Below are 27,933 nucleotides of genomic sequence, written 5' to 3' on the forward strand. Positions count from 1 at the left end.
TCTGTTGCGTGGTATTTCAAGACCAGGCTTCCAAATGTTAAGTCCGCATTGCTGGAATTGAATAAATATGAACAGCCTGGATGTGAATCGAATAGTATTCAGAATAGTAATAGCTTAAATTAACAGAAAACATGTTTACTTTTTCCAAAAGCATACAATGGAATAGCTATAAAACGCGCAAAACTTATCATTCCAATGTACAGCAAATTAATACCAGATAACCGCTGCCCTTTTAAATAAATGAAACGCATGAAAAAGCTGTTAACGCGAAAATTAACTAGTGTATCCCCCCTAATTGCGATGAAATACCGAGTGCCTTCGGGCTATGCCATATGCGCCATTGACTGCGTTGTCCTATCCCACCCTCCACCCACTCCTTCCCCTGCCGGCATTGATTTGATCAGTTACCAAGAGCAGACAGGCACATTTAGAACTGTCGTTCTGTTCAGTAATTGATCGATTAGCATAACGAACGGTAAAAAAGCAAGAAGACCATTCACAGTCATTCATTGACAACCAAAAGAATACTAACAACAAACTAAGCGTTTTGATTGAATTATGTTCTTTATTTATGGAAATCTGCACGGTTGAAGAAAAGTTTTCACAATTGATTTTTTCACACAAACACACGTGTACTTGTAAATGTAGCACTCTTGGCGTCCTTAAAGGCGTTGTGGAGGTGACTGCTAACTCCACTTCTTATGAATCCTATGATTTAGAAAATAAGTACATGAAAAATATTTACAATCGAATATTCAAATTGAGATAGAAACTAGATTCTATCTCAATTTGTATTTCGCTCTACATGTATTTGTATCGAACACTCTGACGATTGCGTGAAACCACTTCTATTCACGTTTTCTTTGTTTACAATCAAATATTCTGTATTGACTGACCAAAGGCTTATTAATCTGATCCGTCGGTCTCCCATCTTCCGGAGATGTAAGAAAGGTGAGCCGAAGAATAAATAAATTGTTTTTAAAGTTTATTCTAATTAAATTCCTCATATTACTCTTACTCAACAGAGGATGTTCTAGATCATCCTCCCTTGTCTCACCATATATCTTGCTTGAAAACATTCATATAGTACTAAAGAGAGTTTCTTCACAATATATTTAACAATTATTTTACGAGCGCGCGTTGAACATGTTAGATACGAGGTGACAAAGAGGCGCATAGCGCTAAGTTGGCTATAATCACCTCGTATCTAACAAGCGCGAGTGAAATAATATTGCTTTATTAAAATCGCCCCCAAAATGCATTATCCAATGATCTAGTCTTAAATAAAGTTGTATCAGTACAACAATGAGAACTGTGATAGCCATAGCACTTCGAAAGATAAATGGCTATTTTAAAAACACATTGGGAGCCATGCAAAAACCGTAAAGAATAACTAAAGGACCTACCACTGGTAAAAGCGCTCAGTTAAAGCACCGAAAACAATACACACCACCCAAAGCAACAAAAGCAATAACAGAGGAAACTAAATAAATAATTTACTAAATACCTCAATTATATTGTGGAGCACAGTTTTACACCTGTACAACAACACAACTCTTGTCAGATTCACAAGAAGCCTTAAAGTTGTTGAACTCGGTTTGACTGGTGCAGAGAAACTGGAATACGTCAGTTGCAGTTATCCGAGCACAAACTGGGTCGTTTTCTATGCAAGGCTTGACCTCGACGTTTTCTAAACACTTGGCTTCTGCGCCTTCTCCCCTACCAAGGCAGTTTTTACACTGGAGGACTTCATCATCGATCAAGTCTAATATGTCCTACAAATCAACATAAAAAATATATTACAAACTACTATAGGCACACCGTGGCTAGTCTTTTCTGACAAATAGGAAAGAAAGAAACAAACAAACAAACTGTTAGCTCGTGGGAGTACCCTTAATAATAATAGTAATAACAATAATGATAATAATAATAATAATAATAATAATAATAATAATAATGACTTTATTACCGTGTCAATTACATCTAGCAGTGGAAAATCCCCACTGCTAATAGGAACACCTAACTAGAACTATGTAAAAATAATGGGGAATGGGGCGTTTCAGCGAGCTTCTTAAACCCTTTAACCCATTTCAGGCAAAGGCAAAATTTGTGATTCGTTTCCGGCGGAACGGTTCCCATCCAGGAACTACTTCGGTTTAATTTGTGAAACAGTTTGAGGAACTCAAATATTATTTAAATCAGTTGTATTTTCAGTCATGATGAAGAATAAAAACAACGGCAAAAACACTTCAATGTAGGCATTATTAATTATTCATTTGGGGTCGGCACAAGCCTTAGGTCATCAGTTCAATCAGTATTTCACACCAATCACTCCCCCACCCGCCCGCCAACGTATCGACCCACCTACCCACCCAACCCACTTACCTACCCCTGAAACCAGCTGAACAGTTCAGACCACGATACCGGAAACTATGTCAATTAAAATGTTATCCATAAAAGTCCAATATGTTACCTGGGTGACTCTGAACAAGACCAAACGCGATCCAGACAACCAAAAATATTCCTAAATACATTCTCGAGTGCTATACCTGGCATGGATTAAAAAAAGAACAAATATATAAATGATTTGAAGCAGGTAAAAAATTTCAAAGAATCTGTTGTACGAGGTATTTAATGCACTAGCTGTGACAAATTAAGGGGCCTTCCACAGCAGCGAAAACGTTAACCTCGTCCTGTATGAAATGGAGTGTTTTGATTGGTTCAGAGCTGAGCGGTCTGTTGAAATTAGTTTCCTCGAATTGCTCTTTCAACTCTAAAAATTCTGCATTCTTTTCTTTCTCGCTTCCACGATTTTTCTAAGAAAGCGAACACTTCTAGGGAGAAAGAAACACTCTTCCTGGCACTATTACGGAAGAATCCTAAGGAACGAGGTTGTCTTTTGAAAGCACTAAACAAAACTAATGAAAACAATAAACATTTTGATTATAAATTGAGCATGGTGAGGGAATTCTGAGAATTCGTATTTATTAGACACGAAAAGAAAGTTGATAAAACTCCCTTGTTTCAATTTATACAAAGATATTTGCCTTGTCTATCTAACTGAAATTTAGTTTTAAAGTGACATTTTAAAATATTATTTATCTGATGTTAGGAAGATTAGCATAAAAAGAAGTTAACCAAGCATTTTTACGTCTGCACGGGAAAATTTATTGAGATTTGAATTTGCGCATTTACCTTCACTTTACACTGGTATCGGCAAATGCTTGGATTCCAGTTCAGTGTTGAACTTAAATAAAAACTTTTGAACTAAAGTAGAGGGTCTCAATGGGTTGGTGGCTTTTGCGGCTAACGGTTTCCAATTTTTACACCTAACGGCTAAATTTTTCGCCCTAACGTTTTACGGGTAACGGTTAACCCCGCTAAGACCCTCTAAATAGATTCTTTTGTAATTTTGTTTTTTCCATTAACTTGGCCAGGATCGGACGCTTTATCATTGGAAATCTCTAGGGACTGGTTGCAAGCCATCAATATGGATTTTAATCTACATGCTGCCGTTTTTTCGTGCTTGTATGAACAATAATTTTCTAACATTTCTGAGCGCCAATGGAAAAACAATATATATAGCCGGCTGCTTTTGTTAATATGTAATCAGAATTCCAGTCCCCTCCTCGTGTAAATTTAAGCATGTTTAGCTCGTTGTAACTTTGATTTTTTTCCTACTAGTTAACTTCCTAATGAAGAAGCCATTTGCATGTACAGAAACAGGAATAATAAGGAAAAGAGAACGTTAGAGTTCTGCATGCTATTTAGCCTTAATGACGAGTTGAGATCAGATGTCGTTATAGATAATTTTGCTCAAAACAGAGAGATTGTACAGGACATTCAAGAACCTCATGAAAATCAGTGCTACTCCGTTACATCATTTATGTCCAACCATGGCACTCTTCAGCCATCAGTGGCACAAAAAAAAAAACATAATGGGGAAAACTACGAAGGAAATGCTGAGTCAGTGGAGAAATTAACGTAAACGGTGTAATTCAAATGCGATTGAGACAAACAAATTCAGTTAGTAATCGACTGAACGTACTAATAATAATGATGGAAAAACGACAGTTGAACCTCAAGATTGACTCGGTACAATTCCACATTTTAGATTATGTTAACTGAAACCCTTCGAATTATTTCGCATTCTTAGCTTAACTTTCTTAGTTGACAGCTGCATCGAAGCGAATTCTTACCAGATAGATGCCAACTGAACTTGTACCCTTCAGGATCTCCAAAAAGCAGATGCAATGAAGACAGTGCGTCGCTGGGTTAATTTACAATTTTGGTGCGCTTTAATGATTATTCATGACCCCGCCTTGTTGTGCTGGCACAGAAGGCCAAATATAACCATTATGTTTTATTGTCTCGTCAGCTTATTGTACTGTATTGCTTGGTCTTAGGAACTCTTGCGTTCCGGTACGGCAAGTACAGATTCCTGCCGTTTCATTGAATGTTGTGCAGAAAGGTTATCAGATTCATTCATGAAAAAACCTTTGTTCAACCTAAATGAATAAAAGGACCATTGCACACGAGACATTCAAAGCACTATGATAAAGAGAGATTCCACCGCATCTTTATCCCCTTAATCCCTTCGCTAAGTAACGCGCTGTGAAGTAACAGAAATACATGGCTATGCAAATCCATTCTCTTTATGAAAGAAAAAAAAGTTATGTGGTTAAATCCTAATTGCTTCTCTTGTTTATTAGTTCTTTCATTGTTCACTGTCATTTTTTTTTTCGTTATTCAAATAGTTAATACTGTAAACCATAGGTAGAGATTCAATTTGTGTTCATTATTAGTTTTCTGTGCATCGTTCTTCCTGGATAAAAATACTATTGTGCAGTGCACGAATTTTGGTCTACTTGTAGTTAGCTTAACTTTGTTTATTTCTATTTATGAGTGTATGTCTATGCTTGTTTGTCATATGTCCATGACCGAAACATGTAAAATATCTTTTCTTTCAACTGGCTGCCCGGCATTTTTGAACTCGATCTTTGGTTATTTCGGATAACAAGCACCCCTATATCATTTTTGCTCATGTATAACATTATAAATTCTTCTTCCCTTTAAACTCAGGGCTGAAATAAAGTTTTGTTGTTGTTTTGTTCTCGTTGTTGTCAAATCCACGTCACTGATAGAAGGACAGGAGTCTAGCTGAAGGGAAATGCTCAAGACAGAGATTATGCAAAGCTTACAAGCATCACTTGACACTCATACCAAATTACTCAGTAATGTAAGCCGTTCAGTCTTGGCGCGCTTTTGAGCAGTACACGAGCTAGTCACGGCACTGTAACAGAGAGGGCTTCCATCGCTACTAAAAACATTTAATTCTCTGGCTAGATAGCACGCTTCATTATAAACATAAGCCATCGCAAGTCCAAGCTATTATCATAGATATTCAATGGATGTCGTCAACGTTATGTTAAGAACTCGGCTCCAAAAAGTTGACTCCGTTTACCGGTTCATAACATTCCATATAATTAAAAAAAAAAAAAATTGACTCTACAAATATGAGAATAGAACTATATCTAGTCTGTTCCAGGTGCTCAATTAGTTGGGGAGCAGCGCGAAAAACGGCGAGCGAAAAAATAGGGGAGGAGCGCGGTTCCCCATTTTTCGTTCGCCAATTTTCGTCCTGAGCACCAACTAACTGAACGCCTGAAAGAGGCTAAACTATATCTCGATGTAAACTTCTGACAATAATTTATGTTCACTGTTTCTAGCCTCCTTCTTCATTGACTCCACGTCAAATTCTCCTATATCCAATGTAGATCCTAGTTGCGAGGTCCATTCCGACCGACCATGCATACTTTATTTGCCAGTTTGTTTGTAGACTGGAAACGAGTTCGACCCAGTCTTTCAACCGGGTCGAAAGAAAACATGGAGGATGGTTTGGAGCAATGTTAAAGGTCTATTGGTAGCGTTATTTTGTGTTGCATTGCTGCTTTGCCTCTTGGATGCAAAAGACTTTCGTTACAAGCGTTATACTTTCAGGAAAAAGCAGAGACTAGTGAGTATTTTGTTTGATTTCTTGAGATTTGTCGATTGTTTCCTAGGTCAACATCTACCTTTATTCACTAAGGACATCGAGGCGAGCACAGATTTTCGTGTCATTCACGGTGTACATGTAAGCTCCTTTGAAATCCATGTTTAAAACGAAAACGAGGTTAACTTAATGTCTTTTAATGGCATGCGATCAAGCTGAAAGATGAGGGCAACCTTATTTTCATGTGATGTGTTTCACTGATATCGCCATGGGCGGCCAACCAATCTATCTTAACCATTCCACGCCAGTCTGGCTCATGTAACCAGTGGTTTTTATTAGAATTTGGCCATCGCTGTTCGTCCATGTTTTGTTTTTAACAGTTTGTGATCAAATTTCTCGATTGCTCAGGCCTTGATCTTGATTTATTGACGTAATTCTTGTCAGAGGCTTCAAGGGTACAGATGTACAATAGAAATGCTCACATCACATATTCTTGAACGTCAGCGTGCAACGCACAAGCAAATGGATCAAGCAGATGAGCCAATCAGAACGCCCGCTTTGCTAAGGCTATGTTTATTTATTTTATTTATTTATTTATATATTTTAACTTTATTTATACCTGGGTAAAACATCAGGACTTATAGCGTATACTAAAATTGCATTATTAGAATTGCATTACTTATAGTATATACTAAAATTGCATTATACACCTTCACGTGCTACTATACCTTCTACTGTTTTTACATTCTTGTACTGTTACTACATCTAGTGTTATTTCACCTTCTACTGTAACTACACCTTTTTTTTTAAATTACTAGATCTTATATACTGTTGGAACACCTTCTACTGCTATTATACCTTCTACTGCAACACATTTTACTGTTACCACACCTTCCTATTGTTACTACACCTTCTTACTGTTCCTACGCCTTCTTACTGTCACTACACCTTCTTAATGTTACTACACCTTCTTACTGTTACTACACCTTCTTACTGTTACTACACCTTTTACAGTCACTATACCTTGTTACTGTTACTACAACCTGTTACTATTACTACATCTAATACTGTTACTACACCTTCTTACTGTTAGCTGCCAGGACCCCCTTACTTTTGGGTAAAAAAGAACAAATCACAGAGCGAAGAAACGCTGGCAGCCCAGGCAAAACAAAACCGGGCACCCTCTCCCCCCCCCCCCCCCCTTTAGCTCAAGTTCTAAATTCGGCACTGTTACTACACTACATCTTCTACTGTTACTATATCTACCTACTGTAACTACACCTTCTACTGTTACTACACCTTCTTACTGTACTACACCTTCTACTGTTACTACACCTTCTACTGTAACTACACCTTCTACTGTTACTACACCTTCTTACTGTTACTACACCTTCTACTGTTACTACACCTTCTTACTGTTACTACACCTTCTACTGTTACTACACCTTCTTACCGTCACTATACCTTCTTACTGTTACTACACCTTCTACTATTACTGCATCTTCTACTGTTACTACACCTTCTACTGTTGCTACGCTTTCTACTGTTACTACACCTTCTGCTGTAACTAAATCTTCTACTGTTACTACACCTTCTTACTATAACTAAACCTTCTACTATTACGACACCTTCCACTATTACTACACCTTCTACTGTTACTACACCTTCCACTAGTACTGTTTCTACACCTTCTACTATTACTACACGTTCTACTGTTACTACACTTTCTACTTTTACTCTACCCCCTACTATTACTACACCTTCCACTGTGACTAAATACCCCAGACACGTTAATAAAGCTTTTTGTTGTTTGTTGTTGTTACATCTTCCACTGTTACTACACTGTTTTAATGTTACTGCACCTTCAACTGTTACTACACCTTCTACTGCTCCTATACCTTCTAAAGTTACTACACCTTCTTACTGTTACTACACCTTCCACTGTTACTACATCTTCTACTGTTACTACATCTTGTACTGTTACTACATCTTATACTGTTGCAATACCTTCTACAGTTAACACACCTTCTACTGTAACTACACCTTCTACTGTTACTACACCTTGTACTGTTACTACATCTTATACTGTTGCAATACCTTCTACAGTTAACACACCTTCCACTGTTACTACATCTTCTACTGTTACTACACCTTGTACTGTTACTACACCTTGTACTGTTACTACATCTTATACTGTTGCAACAGCTTCTGCAGTTAGTACACCTTCTACTGTTACTACATATTCTATTGTTACTACACCTTATACTGTTGCAACACCTTTTACAGTTAATACACCTTCTATTGTTACACGTTACAGCTTACACTGTTACTACACAGTCCAATGTTACTACAACTTCCATTGTTACTACATCTTATACTGTTACTACGCTATCAATCCAACTGATAGGCGATCATATTGTGAGTTTTAATTTCACAACTGCTTAAGTTGTGTATATAATTTGACAACTGCCTATGTTTTGTATATAACTGCGATGATCAATCATGTCTTCATATCTTTTTTCACAGTTCAAGTATGAACTTTCATATATTCACTTGCATTATTCACCATCGACAGGTATACAACAAACTCACAATATGATCAGCTCTCAGTTTGCTTGATAGCTCAGTTGGTAGAGCAGTGCACCGGCACCGCAGAGGCCATGGGTTCGAATCTCGTTCAGGCCTAAATTTTTTTCAGGCGTTAATTTCACAACTGCCTAAGTTTTGTATATAACTGCGATGATCAATCATGTCTTCATATCTTTCTCCACAGTTCAAATATATGCTCTTTCATATATTCTTTTGCATTCTTCACCATCGACGGGCACATAATGAACTCACAATATGATTAGCTCTCAGTTGGCTTGATAGCTCCATTTATAGATCACTGCACCGGTATCACAGAGGTTATGGGTTCGAATCAAGTTCAGGCCTGAATTGTTTCAGGCTTTAATTTCACAACTGCCTAAGTTGTGTATATAACTATGATGATCAATCATGTCTTTCCACCTTCTACTGTTGCAACTCCTTCTACTGTTATATAATACACCTTCTATGGTTACTACATCTTGAAATGTGTCAACACCATCTAATGTTACTACACCTTCTACTGTTATTACACCTTCTACTGTTACTACATCTTTTACTGTTACTACACCTTCTACTGTTACTACACCTTCTACTGTTACTACATCCTCTACTGTTACTACACCTTGCACTGTTACTACACTGTACACCTTCTACTGTTACTACACCTTCCACTGTTACTACACCTTTCACTCTTGCTACACCTTGTGCTGATATTACACCTTCTTACTGTTACTACACTTTCTACTTTTATTACATCTTCCACTGTTACTACACCTTCTTACAGTTACTATACCTTCTTACTGTTACTACACCTTCTTTCTGTTTCTACACCTTCTACTGTTAATACACCTTCTTACTGCTACTTTTACACCTTCTTACTGTTACTATACCTTCTTACTGTTACTACACCTTCTTACTGCTACTTTTACATTTTCTACTGTTACTACACCTTTCACTGTTACTACATCTTGTACTGTTACTACACCTTTCACTGACACTACACCTTTTTACTGTTACTAGACCTTCTTATTGTTACTACACCTTTTTACTGTGACTGCACCTTCTACTGTTCTACACCTGTTTACTGTTACTACACCTTCGTACTGTTACTACACCTTCTTACCGTTACCACATATACTTACTGTTACTGTACCTTCTACTGTTACTACACCTACTATTGTTACTACATCTTCCTATTGTTACTACACTTTTTTTTGTTATTACATCTTGCACTGTTACTGAACCTTCTACTGTTACTGCACCTTTTACTGTTACCGCACCTTCTACTATTACTACACTTTCTACTTTTACAACACTTTCTTACTGTTACTACACCTTCTTACTGTTACTACACCTTATTACTGTTACTAAACCTTCCACTGTTACTACACCTTCTACTGTTACTACACTTTCCTGATCAGTGTGATGATGTCGCTGTCTATAAAAGTACAGACAACGCTAAACCACATTCGATTTGTTAATTTGACTTTAGTAATATTTAAAGGGTAATAATCTCAAATAGGAGAGGGAAAGCTGAGACGTTTTAGTTGAATATTAACCGGAGTAGGTCTTGCAAGGGATTAAAACTTTAGGCTCGACAGTAACAGATCAGTGGACGAAAGTAAATTATCTATTAAGGGTAATCCTACCTGATGTTTCTTCCCTACTGAGAAAGGTAGAAGATGTTAGGACTGAGAACAGTGTCTGAGAGACAGCTACCATAGACTGACGACTAGGTATTTATGCTCCTCACTGATTAGTATCAGTAACTTTATTTAAGCATTTTAAACATTAATCCACTTCTTCTGGAAACTGTATTGTTACTGTTGCAAGTTCCCGGGAGAAAGCGAGGTCTCGAAGTTTCTTTTTTCCTATTATGCCACTATTTGTTCGTGACTCTGTAAAATTCTCGAAGCTTCGCGAAATTCGGGAACCTTTGTTACTCTTATGTCACGACATGCACTTATATTTTACCAAGATACCATTCTTAACTGTATCGCGTTCAGCTATAGTTAATGATGACGATTAAGGAAACATGGACAATACATGACAAGATACATACTACTCTGTTTTACAGCACGAAATCAATTTCGTGTTTGCAAAAAAGTTCGTTGTAGCCATGCTAATTCTTGACAGGCTGGCTGACCCCGGATGCTTCCCATTGTAACTTGCGGTCTAAACAAACCGGTTGCCAAATGTCTCTTCAGTACATTAAACATAAAAACAAACAAACTAAGGATCAAAGAGATGACTCTAAACTGTAAGGTTTATTTGCTGATCACCAGCGTGCCACTGGCAGTCATTAAAATATCAAAAATAACAGGAATCCTGAGGTCATCAGAGCCTCGGTTGGTTCCATATTGAATCATCAAATAATCCGCCTGTAGTCAGATGAGGTGTGGTGAAGTGATCTTTAGTAAGTGGTCGCTTATTTATTCTGTAATGAAAGTGCTGCGCTCGTGATCTGATTGCTTAGTGATCTAGCTGGGCGAAACTTCTGGTATTTTTCGAACAGTAATGGCCTGCGCGACATAACTACTCGCTCAAAGAGGATCGACTGTAGTACACCATCTGTAAGTATCTTTACTCGACAATTTATGCCTACTTATTTTTGCCTGTACTCTCCGGTACTCTCCTCATCCGCGTACCCCGTTACACTGCAAGAAACAAAGAAATTATGAAAGATTTGATGACGGTATTAAGAGGTTTTTAGCATTTCTAGGCGAAAGATAAACGGTGAATCGGAGGAAGAATGCTAACTGGTAGAGAAGAGGCCATAACACTGTATATTTTCAAGGACAGAAACTAAACAATTAACAACGAGTTTGCGACTCAGAACAAAAATTGATGTATCTTTCTTTTATAGTCTGGGTTCTCTTTTTTCTTGGCTCAGCAGTATTAAATTTTGCGTTTTTTTTCCAAAACGCGAAAATCGCGAACGTACACGCGCGAAGATTAGTAACAAATAAGATAGGTAGCGTTCAAGCTGAAGAGTAGAAGCAAAAGCCACTAAACTATTTGACGCAAGGGACACTTGAACTTACTGGCGTTCCACAAATTCGTATAGTTGTTGGCCTTTTCATACAGAACATACCTGCTATGAGGCCGGGGAACGCGAGACCTGTCAGAATTCGTCTACCCGTCGATTTCAACGCTTTCATTCCTTTCGGCAGTAAGGGACCCATTTCATTGAGGACATGGCACTTTCGCTTTCTTCTTCGGTCGTGCAAAACCTTAAGATAAGGTTAATTATGCAGGGCGGCCGCTATTAATGTTACTCAATCATCGGAGCGCAGAGCGCCAAATACGTTGTAGTACAACCACACTATTGTAAGGCCTTGTTGTACTCAATCGAAACGGCCAAAGTAAAAGTAGTCGGGTTTTTCTTCATGATGGGTTTTGCGTTTTGGGTTTTGGGTTTTGGCAAGCCTGCAAATAACAGTCGGTCATCGGACAATTGTCCGGTAAATTTGAGGTTTTGACAGGTAAAAACTTAGTCTGGTCGGACAGTCTGACCGAGCTTTTCTGCTAAACGAAAAATATTTTAACTGGAAATTTGTGACTGAATATGAAGCAAGTTATTTTATTATATTGCCACATAATACTACGGAAAAAGCTTTGTTATCACAGTTTCGTTTTTATTCCATTTCTGAGAAGGCATGTGCTAAAACCCAGACGGTGGATTCTGGACGATAGACGATGGACGATGGACGATGGACGATGGACGATGGACGATGGACGATATCTCTGACATTCATTTATTTGTCGCTATTGAACAGCGAAAATTCGTGCCCTCCCCCCTCCCCTCCCCCGAGCAAAAATATAACTTATTTGGACTGGACAAATTATCACGAAGTTCTGATCGCGGATTTTTCGTCACGCAATGTCACGTATTTATTTATTTCTCTCAGCCAAAGTACATAAACATGAATAAATTTTCCACACAATCTTTTGCTTTTGTCACATGATGTCACCATGGAGTTTTGAAATACTTGCAATAAAAACTTTCAGAGCTGGCGAAAATGAAATTGAAACACGTGAGGAAAGGAAGGGAAAAATGGTAATGGGAAGCACCGATAATCCTGGCAGACCGCTTGTGGAAAGCTTCACCGAAACAGCTTAAAAACAAAGGTGAGGCTGCTTATTCCCCCCCCCCCCCCCCCCCCACCCACCCCACGACAACTCATGCAAAAACATATCACGTGCTTGCCGTATGGGCTACGATTCTCCTGCGTCATTTCTGCGTGCAGTCTGGAATAATTCATGTGAAAAAGCAATCGACTGCGGGACAAAAGAAAAAGATTTTGTGTGAAATTTATACTTTGTTGTCAGAATTTAATAAATGAATAACTGACATTGCGTGACATAAAATCCGCGGTCAAAATTTGTCCAGTCAAAATAAGTTTGTTTGTTTTTTTTTCTTGCTGGGGAGCGGGGCGGGCACGAATTTTCGCCATGCACTATTTCAAAATTCCATGGTGACATCGCGTGATAAAAGAAGGAATCCGTGATATTGCGTGACGAACAATTCGCGATCACAACTTTGTCCTCGAATTTTCGCTGTTCGATATTTTAACATCGCGTGACAAAAGCAAAAGATTGTGTGACAATTTTATACTTTGTCTGAGAGAAATAAATGAATGTCAGAGATATCGTCCATCGTCCATCGTCCATCGTCCATCGTCTATCGTCTATCGTCCAGAGTCCACCATCTGGGTTTTAGCACATGCCTTCTGAGAAATAACTCTATCGCGCGCAGTGCACGTCTCAAATGTCACGCCGAATTGTAAACACGCCACATCAGCGCTACCATTCAAGCTTCGTTTTAATGTACGCATTTTGCACTGGTGTCGTGACAGATCGTGAAGCCCCATTTAGTCTGAATTACGTTTGTCTGAAAAACTACTAAAATCTGAGTTCTTATGTTGTTACTTCTAGTTTGTTATCTGCAAGTGTTGTGGAATTAATTCCTAGTCGTAATTTGACCCGATTGAAACATTACGTAAATTGAATACACAGCCCAAATTCTCACGTTTCTTTTATCTGAAAGCAATCGCTTTCAAAAACCTCTAAAACGTAACCAAATGTTTTTCTAGTTCGTATGATCAAAAATCAGTTATAGCTCTTTATAGGTGTTTTTAAGTCTGTGATTCAATATAGTTTGAATTAGTTTCCGTGCCGTAGACATGTTTTTGTGAAAAGCGTGCAAATGCACAAATCAGTCACGCTTTGTAGACTAGTCACCAGTCACGACCACTTCCAATTCGAATTTCATCTAATTGCGAAAATTTTTTATTCAATTGACCCCGAAACTTTTCAGGGGAAACTTGCCTTCAGAAAAAGTCGAAGAATTCATTTCAGCCAATTTTCAAGTCTCTGAATGCTAATGTGAGTTTTTATACTGACAAGCTGTCTACGCGGGATTTTCCCGTGGTTTCCTGAGAAACTTGATACCCGGGAAACCACGGAATACACGTGTGGCAAGTGAGAGGTACAAACTAGGGGTAGAAACGTTTGTAAATTTGTCAATTTTTAACGGTAAAATAATACCTGACTTAATGTAAAGGTCCCCTTTCTGTTGCTAGTATCAATTTTACACTCAATTGACTTTGCTTTTAAGCAATTCGAATTTGCAACCAACATTTTGGCGAAGGCTCTACGCTGACATACCAAAATGTCTCAAATGTCTCTTAGGCCCAGTTCAGACGCCGAACTTTTCATGAGCCGAACTTAATTCGAATTTGGACCGACCCAAATTATCAAAAGTACACCTGTTGATTCAGACGTCGAACTTAATTCGCCGAACTTTATTTAGTTTAAACCAAAACACATCGAAATGTCAGCGATTTTCAGGCAAAGTAAAAACTGCTTGTAAAATACGTTATAATAATTTATACATTAGGTTCGGCTCATGAAAAGTTCGACGTCTGAATCAAAGCCGTTCCAAAGCCGAAATTCCCGGCTGAGCTAGGCGGGAAGAACGGCTGGGCCGTTCCAAATTCAAATAGCCGTTCTTAACTGATTCAGACGCCGAACTTTTCATGTACTTAATTCAATGTATTTGATTCGGCTCATGAAAAGTTCGGCGTCTGAACTGGGCCTTATTTTTAATTTTTAACAACAGAAAAAAAATTGTCCGACCAGACTGGCTTTTTGTCAGGTCAAAACTTGTCTTTGCCCTGACAAATGACCTGCTTATAGACAAAAATTATTTGCAGGCTTGTTTTGGGGAAACAGATCTCAGAGTTCATACGTGTTCCCCAAAATGGTGTCGGTACCTGTCATCGCACGCCGTAAGCATGGGAGTGAAAACGTCAGGTTAATTCAAAAAACGATGTCTTGAGATCGATATAAGCAATTAAAAAGAAAGTTTTCTTTGGTATTTCCATTAATCTACGCTTCATCAGGCAATGCCTCAGGTACTTCTTTGCTATGGAAATTGAAACTTTTCTCGTGACTAGAGGAAGGGATTTTATAAAACACTTGGACGCGCAGCCGGGTGACTGTCTAACAAAGACGAAGTCAACATGCGGTGTGTTCTGTTACCTTGTAATCAAGTTATAAATATCACACAATAAACTCCTCACATAGACTACTTTCATAAATGGCGGCCAATTATAAATTCTTTTGCAAGTATTAAAATTAGCCTTACTAATCTCATTTTGAAGTTGCTGATTCAAAAGAACTTTTACTCGGAAACGAGGTTAGTAAGGCTAATTTAAATGCATACAAAAGAATTTTAAATTGGCAGCCATTTATGAAAAGGGTCTATTGTTTCTACAATATCTAGATGTGGATGTATCTATGCAAAAGACTCAATCATTGAATCATTGTAAACCCGGCACGAGATGTAATCCTCCGGTTAAAACACCGTAACAGCGCCCGAATAGATATCTGACATGAAGCTGAGCGAATTTGAAGTGAGCAATATTTGCAAAAAAAACAAACAAACAAACAAAAAAATAACTTGATTGAAAGTGATACAATCAGTGGCCACGATCTTGCTATGAGCGAGTCCAGAGCATCTTCGCCCCTTTTGGCGAAAGGAACCAAACCTGACCAAGAGGACGCCGAGAAAGAGTTAGACAACAAAACGTCTTCTCTTCAAGCGCTTTTCAATATTTTTAATGCTAACATGGGCACGGGAATCCTCGCCATGCCATATGTTATACGCTTGACCGGTTATTGGGGAATTATTCTCATAATTCTCGTCGCTGCTCTGGGAAATTACACAGGAAAACTCCTCATCTACTGTCTGCAAGAGGACACGGCTTATGAAAATATTTCTAAGTCGACGTACGCTGACCTAGGTGAGGCATTTTGGCCACGCTGTGGCCGTGTTATGGTTCATATCACCAATTTTTTTGAGCAATTTTCGCATTGCACTCTGTTTCTAATCATGTGTGGAACTGTGTTGCATCATACGTTCCCGGATAGCTTCGTTTCGGAGAGCGTTTGGATCGCCGTGGTGTCCCTTGCCGTGCTGCCGTGTGCGGGCGTACGCACGATGAAGCACATTTCATGGATCAGTCTCTTGACCGTTATTGTCGCTCTGGTCACTTCAACCTGTGTGCTGATATATGCTTTGGCTCATTATCAGCAATGGAGGACACACGAACTAGCTTCGTTGAGCTTCAAAGAAATGTCCATCGCCATGGGAATAATCGTGGTGACGTATTCCTCGCAGGCTTATCTACCGATCATTGAGAAGTCCATGCGATACCCAGGAGAGTTCAACGCCATCATGGATTTCACCTACACGCTTGTTACCATTATCAAGTTCAACTATGGAATCCTAGTGTTCTTTTGTTTTCGAGAACATACCGAGCAGATTATGACATTAAGTGTTCCGCATGGCGCTTTTCGTATCTCTCTTTCCTTGGCAGTTATCTTGACGGCGCTTTTGTTTTACGTTGTTCCTATGTTCACTCTTTATGACATTTTTGAACACCAGCTCAATATTCCTCTGTTTGCCGAAATGAAAGACGAACCATTGGGGTGCAACAAAAAATCAACGCCAAAATTGGTGTTCAGGTTCGTTTTTATCTTGCTCTCGACTCTAGTTGCAATTTTCGTGCCACACTTCGGTTTACTGATGGCCTTTGTCGGAAGTTTTACCGGCACTATTTTGGTTTTGATTTATCCTTGTCTTTTTCATATTAAGCTTCATTACTCTACTATGCCTTGGTATCACATATTATTCGATCTATCTATAGCTGTGTTTGGTATCGTAGGCTGCGTCTGTGGAGTGGTGTTTTCTTCCATTCAGATCGCTAAAGAGTATGATTTTTATAGAATGTGGAGAATCGAACCTGACGAGTAACGAATAACCTGGTTTCACAGCATTTTTGTTTTGAAAGAGAGAAAAAACATTGTTTTTATCTTTTACATGTAAGTATCCGAGGAGAATGTTCAAGATTGAAATCTACACTGACGTCAGACTGGCGTCATCATGAAAGCAATAATATAGGAATTAAGGTTATTCCCCAGTATTGCATTGCGCATCCCTACTGCGCATAATTTCACGCGTGATTAGCGCGCGCGCATTAAAAAATGGCGGCTTTTTCTTTACAGCTGGACCTCGCCATAGAGGTAAATCGTCATTTTCTCGCGAACGAGTACGGTGACCTATCATTTTTTTCTGTTGTTTTGAATTAAGTAATAAATTTCTCTGTGTAAAATAAATATGGACCAGTTTTCAGTGTAGAACAAAAAGCAATCGTCGAAACGTGAATTTAGCAAGCAATCGTGACCACAATCATGGTGCTATTATAAGGATTTATATGGGTATAAACAAGGTGCTGTTGCTTCTAAACGAACATATGGGGACCCCTCATTTTTATTTCAATTTTAAGTTCCTATAATATAAACAATCAATAGGCAAAGTTTCACAAAAATCTCAGTGCAGGTTCTATTCCAGTGGAATGACCTTAATTCTGATAATAATTAGTCGCCAATGGAGAAATCTTTTCAGAATTCCCTTCTTTAGTTTCATTGCCAGTAAACTTCAGGCTAGAAAACATATTTTTCTTGTCACGGTGGCACTATTAAAGAATAAATTTTCACCCAGAAAAATACTTATTTAGCACTTGTGTTAGCAATTCCAGTCCCCTACCAAGTATGAAATATGCATATTTACGTTAAAGCGGTTTTTGATTGAGTGTCTAAGACCAAACCCAAAGTAACCACACTGACCAATCACAAAGAACAGAGAGGACGTTCAGAGACAATCCTGTGAACCAATCAAAATTTGAAACAAATTAAAGCAATTGAAAATTACTTTCAACACTCAAGTAAAAACCGCCTTTTTCAACATTTGTTATGGACAGTTTTCTAATGGCATTCATAACACTTAACTACTCCTATTCACGATTAATGTGATGCAGTAAGCTCCCCATATGCCACACCTACACGATAAAAAACTAATTAATTCACTGACATAATCAATACAGTCTTTTGCATTTATTGTTAAAAATCTGACCTATGTGCACGCGTGGAGAATAATTATCATTTACCGAAGGAAATTGTTTAATAACTTTCATTTATATGTGTACTGAATAACTTTTGTCACAGAAATAATCTTTTTATTTTCTTGTTTCTTTTTTTGTTTGTTTGGTTCTGAAAAACGGTTGTATTTTTTTATGCGGAGCTGTCTTCAAGCAATATTATCGTAGTCATTTCGTACATACACATATTGTAAATTAGTTATTGTGCAATTAAGTGCTAGTGGAAACAAGTAAGAAAATTGAAAGTGCATGCTTAAATGGAAAAGTGTATTGGTGAAAATGTTAAAATAAAGGATCTTCTGATCTATGTTGGAGGAATGGAGTTTCCCTCTCGAGTCATTACCAGCTATAAGGAAATGAATTATGCAATTTGCTTTCAGTTTTAGCTTGGATTTGTTATTTTGTTGTCAGGTTCTGTTTAACAATTGACGAAAGTTCTCATTACGGGGCATCAGTTTTCACCACACTCATTTATTTTGTCGTAACGTAGCTGATGTTGCCTGCCGTGTCCATACATTTGTAAAACACAATAATAATTGATAATAAGTTATTTAAGGTCGAAGACGTATGAATTGACTGCTCAATTTTCGGAGCCAGAGGACCCTGTCAAAAACGCTCGACAAAATAGTGCTAAAATATAAAACAAGGTAAAGTGTAAATTATACGTCTAAAAATCAAGCCAAACCTAACTAAACAGATCGTAATTAGTCAGCAAAAACCTGTAAGACGAATAGAAATAGACGCCGTAAAGAATTTTGATAAATTTATATTTCTAAAACCCATGAACAAGTGTTAAAGGTACACCCTTTAAATTCTACCATACTACTGATGCATTCACGAAAATTAGCAATGGATTTCAGTACTTTGTTTAACTGAGTCTGGTAAATTGTTCCAGTAATACAAACAATATTAGATGAAAGTGGACTATGTAAGTAAGAACTACTATACGGTATTTCGTTACGTCATGGCCATTACCTCTTTTACGAGATACCGAGAACACCACTTACGCAGCATGATAAAAAAAAAAAACAAACAAACACAAGTAGCAGGGCAAGCGCACCAAAGGACTTCTGAACTAAAGAAAATGACGTAATGCAACGCCTATACTAAACCAAGCGCGTAGAGGCGAGGTTAGGTAGCTCAACGAAAGGTAATCTTTCTATACCTTTACGCTGTTTACAAGAAGTTTAAGTATAAAGACTTGACCAAAAATTATAGTTTTAAAATTATCCAAGGACTACACTAAAAAGGGTAACAGGATAACAAAGGGTAATAACAGTAGAAGGTTTAGTAACACAACAAGGTGTAACAGTAGATGGTGTAGTAACAAAAGGTGAATAGTAACAGAAAGTGTAGGAACAGAAGAAGCTGTAATACCAGTAGAAGTTGTAGTAACAGTAGAAGGTGCAGTAACAGTGCTTCACAGATTTACATTGCACCTCAGTCGCAAGTAGCCACAAGTTGAACTTACGTAGAGACTTGCGTTGGGTGGCCAAACGGACTCGCAAGTTTCCTCGCAAGTACACGCAGGTCGCAAAAAAACCATTTCAAGGCAGACATATCCTGTATTTCATCGGCTAATAATAGATTAATGGACGTCACTCAACTTGCGTTGACTTGGGTTTGGTGGCCAGACGGTGACTTGCGTCGACTTGCGTGCAAATTTGATCTCAACCAAAGTGAGCGCAAGTCATCGCAAGTCAACTCAAGTGCACGCAAGGCCTGGCCAAACGGAGTCGCAAGTAGACGCAAGTTGAGAACTTGCGTCTACTTGCGAGTCCGTTTGGCCAGGGCTGTACTAGTTAAGAAATGGTAAGAGTGCAGCGTGCAACTATCGAGTTATGGATGCACGCAGGAGGTTGCAGTAAGCACGAAAGAATCGCGAGAGTCGCACCAGGTGATAACCGAGAGCGACTCTAGCTTGTTTCGTGCTTGGCAAACCTCCCAAGTGCATCCATAGCTCGATAATTGCATGCTGCACGCTTACCATTTCTTTTAGAACATTGAGACTTTTAACATCTTTCCTCGGATGGAAGTATTTATCGAATCTCGTCCTGCTTACATGGAGTCAAAAGCACGATCAACCGTGCGTAAATGTTCATTCAAATATCTGACAAAGCGACACAACAACATTTTTCTTGGATCGCGGTGAGTTAGTTTACGTTTTCTCGATCTCCAACAAACAAACAACTTGAAACTGCTCAGTTAACCCAAATATCAAGCTAACAAACGAAAACTGCTGTCGGTAAAAGCGTTTCTTCAAAGTTTGTAAAATTTGGATCGGTTTTCCGAGGATTGAAGACAAACTTTGGTGGTTGAGCTCTCTGTCCTTCGCGGCCTCTTCGGCAAAAGAAAAGAAGACTATGGAACCGGACATTTGTTACAGCTGTAAAAGCGAGAGTGGGGAAGAAAGCGGACAAACGCCCCTGGCTTTGATCGGTTTAATTTGAGATGCTCTTCTCCAATAGCAGGTTTGTGGGTTACGTTTTCCTTTCCACTTCGTTTTAAGTTGATAGTTACGCGTCTAAGGTTGAATTATAACATAACTAAAGCAAAGCGCGCGCTCTGATTGGTTAATTTACCGTCTACTATTCGCCCATGGGTGTACGCTGCTGACGTGTGTGCTAATGTTTACAAAGCAAATCTTTTGACAGACATTGTTTCCAAAGTAATGGCCGACGTCCTTCTGCCAGAAATGCGAAACTGTCTTCACAGTTGTCTGAAGATGAAACGTTATCGAGTTACTGGTGTGCAGTCGGTTGTCATGAATGAATTTTCGCGCGCTTGTTTTCTCTTGTCATGTAAGACTACACGAACATTTTTTTGTGATGTAGCTCGATAAAAGGACTTCTGTTGTTCCAATGTCTCAATGTTATGTTATAAAACAAGTGGTAAACGCCATAGCGTGCACTATTGAGTTATGGATGCACTTGGGAGGTTTGCTAAGCACTCAAGAAGCTAGAGTCGCTCGAGGCGATAGCCTCGTGCGACTCTTACGCTTCTTTCGTGCTTAACAACCTCACGCGTGCATCCAAAACTCAATAGTGCACGCTATGGCGTTTACCATTTGTTAAATTGAACACATGATTGATGAATGACTTTAAAAACATGATCTCTGTTACTTTCGTTATTTGGTAAAGTAAGCTTAATTGGAAAGAAAACTGAGGCTAAAAGGAAATGTTGGAAATGTAAGCTTACATTTGTGGACGATACAGTCGTTCCTTCAAGCGGCTGACGTTCCTTCAAGACTTGAATTCACGATCGAGCCGAAACTGAACCCCGGGCCGACTGAAATAATTCATCAGAGGCTACCAACACTTGATAAAACTTCCTTATTAAAGTTCAGTAAAAGTATTATCTTTAACGTTTTTGAAACAGAAGAATTTCGTATGTAAAGCTTCACTTAAAACAGAAATTTGGTAAAACTCTCATGTACAAGTCTTATAAAAGTTTTACAATGAAAGCTAGTGCTGAATTTTACTGTTGCCAAATCGCTGAAAAATTCTCTCTAAAATTCCCGCTATGCATTACTAATCTCGAAGGGTTGATACAGACCAGTTTGTTGTTTTTTGGGGGACCGTCTCCGAGCCCCGAGTGCCTTTGTTCAGCCAGCTGATTCCACTCCTGGTGACTTAAATGATCAAATCTCTTAGGTGGAGGCCCGGCAAAAAATTTGAGCTCGAAATATTAATTTTGGTAGCTCACAGGAATAATCTTCCTCATGTCCGGAAGAATTATTACATTTTTCCATATTTTACGAAACGAACAATAGGAATTATGTTTTAAAAAGTGTCAATATCGATGAAAAAAATTGCCATGAAAAAGTACGCATAAACAAACTGACGTCATATTCTTGCATTTATCATATGGCAAACTGGTCCACAGTGAAAAGGAGAATTGTGATTGGTTTCCTGAGCAGTCTGAATTTTACAATAAAGACCGCTAACATGAACCACTCATGAATTAGTTTCGGTCAATGATTCCTTTTTCAAACATTTAACTCCACAAAAGAAAACAGTTCACAACTTTTTGTGAACAATTGGAGTTTAACTGTCATGAAAAGGAGGTAAAAAAATGTAATTGAATGCTTAACTTTTGAATGTGAGCTTGTCAAGAATGGATTGCAAGCACAAAAATTTATCAGCAGACTCTTAAAAGTTCCATTATACTGTATAAAAAAGACTGAGGGCCAATATTCTCACAGTAAGGTCCCGAGATAGGTTGGTTAACAAGGGATTTATTACACGGCTGGCATTGTTTTGAAACAATGCTATTATCATGGACTAGAAAAAAATAATCTCAAACTTCAAATGCACAATTCTGATTGGGAGGTGACTAAGTGTATACTTGCTATGTATACTTTGGATCATTCAGGACAGCACCAGTTCAATACTAATAGAATATTGGACTAGCAATAGAGTAATCTGATTGGTTGATTTTAGTTATTGGCCCTCTGAACTGGGCCTACTAAATCTGCGAGCCAGCGAGCCATGCGAGCCAGCGAGCCATGCGAGCCACGGTGTGAGCCATGCGAGTCATGCGAGTCATGCGAGCCATTTATGCGAGTATTTTTTTTTTCTTCAACTGGTCTGAGAGGTCGTCGACTTTTCGCCAAGAAACATAGATCTCGCGCCCGACTATCACTAAACTATCGCTATAAACCGCTCGCCCGCCATCTTGAAAGTGGAGATGACCCTGGGGACGAGTATAAACGGTACAACCTCGCTCCTAGGGTACTCTCTCTTTTCGGGCCTGGGAAATTAATTTTAAATAAAAATTTAGCAACAAAAGTGCCTACAATTGAAATATTCCCAAAAGAAAATCCTAATCTCGCTTCGGTTACCGGAACTATTGCTGGTGCGGCAAATATGAAAAATGCTCTAAACATCTCCACATCGTGCCAAGTCTTGCGTCATAGTAATGGCTACCCTGAGTGTGATGAATTTTTTTCTTTGTTTCATATTTTTGTTGTTTGGAGAAAATTTTGTGTATTCAAATCGCCCAGGATCCGCAAAAAATAAAAACGATGCGTCAAAAATTTATTAAGGTTCAGGACTAAAGTAGAGAAATTTTCTGAGAGAAACGTACGGCTCCACCGCCCCACCGCTACTCGAATGGGTAAGTGAATGGTATCCATTGGCACCTGTCATTCATTGATATCCACGTTGAAAATCATTCAAGAAAAAAGAGAACAGTACTTCAGGGCAAATCCGTGTATTGGCGTCAAGAATGGTGAGTGAATCGCGTAATTTTAACAGGTTCGCACTTTAGTGAATCAGAGTTACCAAAACTTTGTCGGTTGGCTGACTGCTGCATGTGGTTGTCCCTTCCCTTAGAATTTAATATTGCAAGAATTTAATATTGCGATCTTATTCATCTTGTTCCGTTGCTCTTGTTCTTGTTCTCATGTGAATGTAAATGTAACAAATAAAAAATCTTAACATTTTTACTAGGGCTCGCATGGCTCGCATGGCTCGCATGGCTCGCATGGCTCGCCCTTTGGCTCGCATGGCTCGCTGGCTCGCAGGTTTATAAAACTCCTCTGAACTAACTTAGTCGCGTAGTAATGGCGATTATTTGTTTCAGTTGAACTTGACTGGCATACCTACAGACCTCATGCTAGTTCATTAACATACAGAGTCATGTAGGTATTAAACTCAGGAAATTTATAATTTTGTCTTGGAATCAACAATCTGAGATTCTAGAGCAGAATGTAAGTATCTTTGAATTAGTAACTATTAACTGAGTTACCTTATAATTATTGTTGATCTAAGTAAATGAGTGTAGAATCTTTGTGAGGTTTCTCATAATTTTTCTCTGCATACTTTCCAGGCTAAGAAGTATTCACCCTTGGAAAAGGAGTGCGAGACCAAAGAATGTCAAGGAGTTTTTGGACTAGAGTTAACCAAGTGCACAAGGAAGTGTGTATCACAAGTCTGCTATGACGAGCTGTATGCCTGGGATGAAGTAAGATTGTATTTTTAGTGAGGGCATTCAACCTTGAAAGCTTTACAGTGTTTGTGCATTTTTTTATGACTACAAAGAGTGCTCTTGGCATCAATCAAAGTGAGAAGCGTTTTTACAGTGTATAAATATCAATCCTTCTGTTTATATATGAAAAGGGTTACTGAATTATTGTTTTAAAAAAATACATGTATGCAAACATATGTTGTAGTCATGTAAGTGTTCATGGCTTGAGTTTTCTTGTTGATGTTAATACAACTGTAGTTATAAGCTACGTGTAAAGATTTAAGCTATTTACAGTATCAAAAAACACAAAGGGAGTAATTGGGTTTTAAGGACACATATGTTGCAACCTTCTGTATTTCCCAAGTGCTCTCAAAGGCTTGAAGGGTTGTATGGCAGTATACAGCTCGTGCTAGCTTCACATAGTTTGATAAGGGTATAAGGTGGCTCGAAACAGTTTCCATCACTTTCCAAGAAGTAGATTTTGAATGGGTCATTATAATCACTCTATATCAGTTGATGCCAAAATGATGGTATTAAAAAACTGCCCCATCACTGTCAATTTTGTGGCACTGTAGTTTACCATAGCAAAAATATACTGTAACCTGCTAAAAACACCCTTGATTTTAGCTTTAAGCACTTATATCTCAAAAATGAGCTCAGTGACCCCCATTTTTTATTACTGAATTGTGGTAAACATGATAAGATGCAACTTTTTGCAAAGTCTATGGAGTGGGCTCAGAGCCACATTCCATTTCTGAAAATTTAAGGTTGCTCTGAACCCACCCCACAGAGTATTTTTAAAATTTGCAAAAAGTTGCATCTTATTACGCTTATCACAATTCAGTAATATAATATGGGGATCACCTAGCTTGTTTTCGAGATATACATGTAAGCTCTTAAAGCTAAAATTAAGGGTTCTTTTAGCAGGTTGTATTGTTGCTATGGTAAACTATCACATAAGAAAACAACTTGTTTACCAATGATTGGACACTTGTGTGATACTATTATTATAGCATCACTTGTTAAACAGTGGTAGTATTCATCCTTCAAAGTATAGCTGTTAGAAAAGTGCTTTTCTAAACTTTTGCCAGCCTCGTTAAATGTATTGTTATTGCTTGCAGACAGCAAACATGTTTGAAATTTTAACTCTTAATTGACTTACACAGGTACATGTACTCTCACAAATTATGGTTTTATGGCCAGTTGGAGCACATGCAGAAACCAAACAATAATTATAGCAAATAGATTTGTCATAATGCTCTCCTGTGTTATCTGTTTGATCCTTTAATTTTTAACCATGCAAGATCATTTGACAATGAATGATTATCACCTGCAAAAGTACCCATTACCTGTTCCTAAGCAATTGCCAACCAAAGTCTTGCTGGTGATGGACTCTTGCTCAGCCAGGGTAATTTAGCCAGCAGCTAGAACTTAGCAACAACTCTGCATTGGTAAATATGACATGATATATACCCTCATTAGTAGACACTCAGCATGTCCCGTTGGACCTTCCACAAATCTGATTGGTACTCACATTGTTGTCTATTTGCTGAACACCGACAATCATGCACACATTTACATCTACATCTTATTTGTCTTGAGGAAAAAGCTTTATTCTCACAGTGCCCTTCTCTGCCCCATTGCATAAATCAGTACCTGTTAATTACATCATGTTGGGAGGCAGCATGGCCAAGTGGTTTAGGGAGCTGGATTTGAAATCTTGAAGTCCCTGCTTCAAATCCTCCACCCTACCGCTGTCTGGATTTGTTCTCGGTAGTCCTGAGTTCAACTCCTTGACTGCGTTGTGTAAATAACCAACTGGTCAGCCTCTCACCAGTTGGGATTATTAATAATTTGTGTTCTACTTGCAATATTTGTTTGTTTATTTACAGTCCTCAATTAGCAAAACAGTGCTAAATACATTTGGCACTTAAATAAAGTTGTTGTTGTTATTATTATTATTATTTTTATGATTATTATTATTATAAGCTACTAATAAACATTATTATTATTATTATTATTATTATTATTATTATTATTATAAGTCCTTAAAGTCTTGCCGCTTTTAACTTATGGTGCCGAGTTCAATCCATGAGCCTAGGGCAGTCATAAGTCTGCTGGATTACTTGATGGATAGAGTCCTCCTAAGTATTGAGCAGTTCCAAGGAGGACGGTCTTCTGTAGCTCTGTTATTCTAATATTGCCTGGGCTCTTGCCAATGTAGTTTTCTGTTCCCTTCTTGACAAGCCCGAAAGCTCCAATGATCACTGGGACAGTTGTTGTTTTCATTCCCCACGTTTTCTCGATTTCAATCTCAAGATCTTTGTACTATTACTATTATTATTATTAATATTATTATTATTATTATTGTTATTATTGTTATTATTGTTATTATTATTGTTATTATTGACAATAAAGTTGACAGTTACTTGTGATAACACATTGTTCGTGGCTAGTCTTACGCAGCTCGTTTCGTCCCGGCCAAGGGACTCATTAGAGACCTTTCTGCTTGGCAAACTCGTTGGGCGTCGCGCCCAAAGTCCCGTTCGCTAATAAAATGATGACAGCAATTTTATTCTGTAAATACTGGGAGGAGGGACCCTGGGATGGACAAGCATCCTAAGCAGAGGAAGAAATACTCCTAGTAGTTTAATCCCAAGGAAACAGGAAAACAGTTGAACATAAGCTTTACGTTGAAGTAACCACTTTTGTTGGATTGTGCTTGATATCGGTTTGGTGTATGACAATTGCCTGTTCAAGTTAAAACACATCAGTCTTTTTTTTGTTTTAAGCTTGAAGAGGGAGAGATTGACGTACGACTGACCTCATTCAAGGGCTGTGTTGTGAAGCAATTCCAAGAACAAGAGAGCAGAAATCGTGGATTATAATGGAACAAACACACAACGGACTCTCATTGCATTTGTAAGAGAAATCATCAATCTACATCCTTTTTAGGTGGCTTCATATCTGAAAGCATTATGAGACTGATAATAAGCTTTATGGCCTTCTCGTTTATTACATGTTGTAGGCTTCATGTGCTCAAAAACCTCCCCCTCTCCCCTACCTATCAGGTTGCTGTAGCTACAGTGCTGCCAAGTTCCTACGTCTCCATATTTCACCTTGCTCAATCGTTTTCGAGTCACATGTCCCGAGAGGGAAAGTGTGTCTCGGATACGTCACCGAAATCAATTGACCGTGAAGGCCTGAGAGAAAGCCATACAGGAACTAACCAATCTACAGTGTGCAACTTGTGGGACGTTAGCTTGTTAATCTGTCAGTAAGGAGTATGCAGAATAAAATTGTTCTTCAAGCTTTAAACTGAAGGACTCGATAAGAAGACTGGTGCAAGGAACAGCTGCCTGTGTTAAAACAAGTGTGTTACTGTTACAAGGGAGAGGTGTGAGGTGAAAAGCTGTTGTAGATTGGTAGACTTGAGGCTACCGTGTCTCCACAATGACTCTGAAATAAAGCCGAAATATTGTAAAATTAACCTTTCTGCATTGTAATACACTACAACGTGATTTTCATTAACAATCCTCGGACTTGTGTGTTCCATGTTATAATAAACCAATGTAGCTGAAGAGGGCAAGTGCCAGAGCGAAATACGCGACAAGGTCAGTCTTAGACCTTTGCAATTCTTAGAGACTACCTGTTATATACCCATTGTTTTATTGTATTATTTATACATGCCACATATTTTGATTGTATATACATTTTTATTATTATTCCTTATTTGTAAATAATTTTAATTTTTTTTTTCTTGCTGTGCCCCTAATTAGTTGTGAAAAGTAAATACATTGACACATTAATAAAGCTTTTACTTACTTACTTACTTACTTACTTACTCGTAGTTGAGGCTCAGTAGGATCACCCTCA

The 27,933-nt window shown here is 38.3% G+C and overlaps 2 protein-coding genes and 1 long non-coding RNA gene across 4 annotated transcripts; 2 read left to right on the top strand and 1 right to left on the bottom strand.

Moving 5' to 3' along the window:
* Window positions 1–545: 545 nt before the first annotated feature.
* On the bottom strand, window positions 546–4,311 carry LOC149110501 (uncharacterized). Its single transcript, XR_016208172.1, has 4 exons — window positions 4,200–4,311; window positions 2,474–2,549; window positions 1,508–1,775; window positions 546–708 (listed from the first exon to the last, which is right to left on the bottom strand). It is a non-coding gene; the product is annotated as an uncharacterized LOC149110501 (long non-coding RNA).
* Window positions 4,312–5,872: 1,561 nt separating this feature from the next.
* Window positions 5,873–27,885, top strand: LOC110064081 (uncharacterized). Of its 2 annotated transcripts, XM_089291619.1 has the most exons (4): window positions 5,873–6,016; window positions 23,920–24,054; window positions 26,850–26,979; window positions 27,129–27,885. In XM_089291619.1, exons 1-3 carry the CDS (start codon window positions 5,894–5,896, stop codon window positions 26,943–26,945), a joined length of 354 nt encoding a protein of 117 aa, XP_089147745.1. In that variant the 5' UTR covers window positions 5,873–5,893; the 3' UTR covers window positions 26,946–26,979; window positions 27,129–27,885. The 2 variants fall into 2 exon arrangements, with proteins under 2 accessions (XP_089147745.1, XP_089147744.1); XM_089291618.1 differs by having other exon boundaries at window positions 26,850–27,885.
* Window positions 12,737–18,405, top strand: LOC149110502 (vesicular inhibitory amino acid transporter-like). The gene has a single exon (XM_089291617.1). The coding sequence runs from the start codon at window positions 15,588–15,590 to the stop codon at window positions 16,902–16,904; it is 1,317 nt and encodes a 438-aa protein (XP_089147743.1). The 5' UTR covers window positions 12,737–15,587; the 3' UTR covers window positions 16,905–18,405.
* Window positions 27,886–27,933: the final 48 nt, after the last annotated feature.

The sequence above is a fragment of the Orbicella faveolata genome, unplaced genomic scaffold, assembly GCF_042242905.1.
Source record: "Orbicella faveolata isolate gen_17 unplaced genomic scaffold, um_ofav_v1 contig_24, whole genome shotgun sequence".
Classification (NCBI taxonomy): domain Eukaryota; kingdom Metazoa; phylum Cnidaria; class Anthozoa; order Scleractinia; family Merulinidae; genus Orbicella; species Orbicella faveolata.

What these genes read in the sequence shown, in the direction of transcription:
- LOC110064081 (XM_089291618.1), top strand. Translation starts at nt 5,894, where the DNA reads ATGGTTTGGAGCAATGTTAAAGGTCTATTGGTAGCGTTATTTTGTGTT. An exon ending in TCAGGAAAAAGCAGAGACTA is followed by an intron (nt 6,017 to 23,919) that starts GTGAGTATTTTG and finishes CATACTTTCCAG; the next exon opens with GCTAAGAAGTATTCACCCTT. An exon ending in AGCTGTATGCCTGGGATGAA is followed by an intron (nt 24,055 to 26,849) that starts GTAAGATTGTAT and finishes TTTTGTTTTAAG; the next exon opens with CTTGAAGAGGGAGAGATTGA.
- LOC149110502 (XM_089291617.1), top strand. Translation starts at nt 15,588, where the DNA reads ATGAGCGAGTCCAGAGCATCTTCGCCCCTTTTGGCGAAAGGAACCAAA.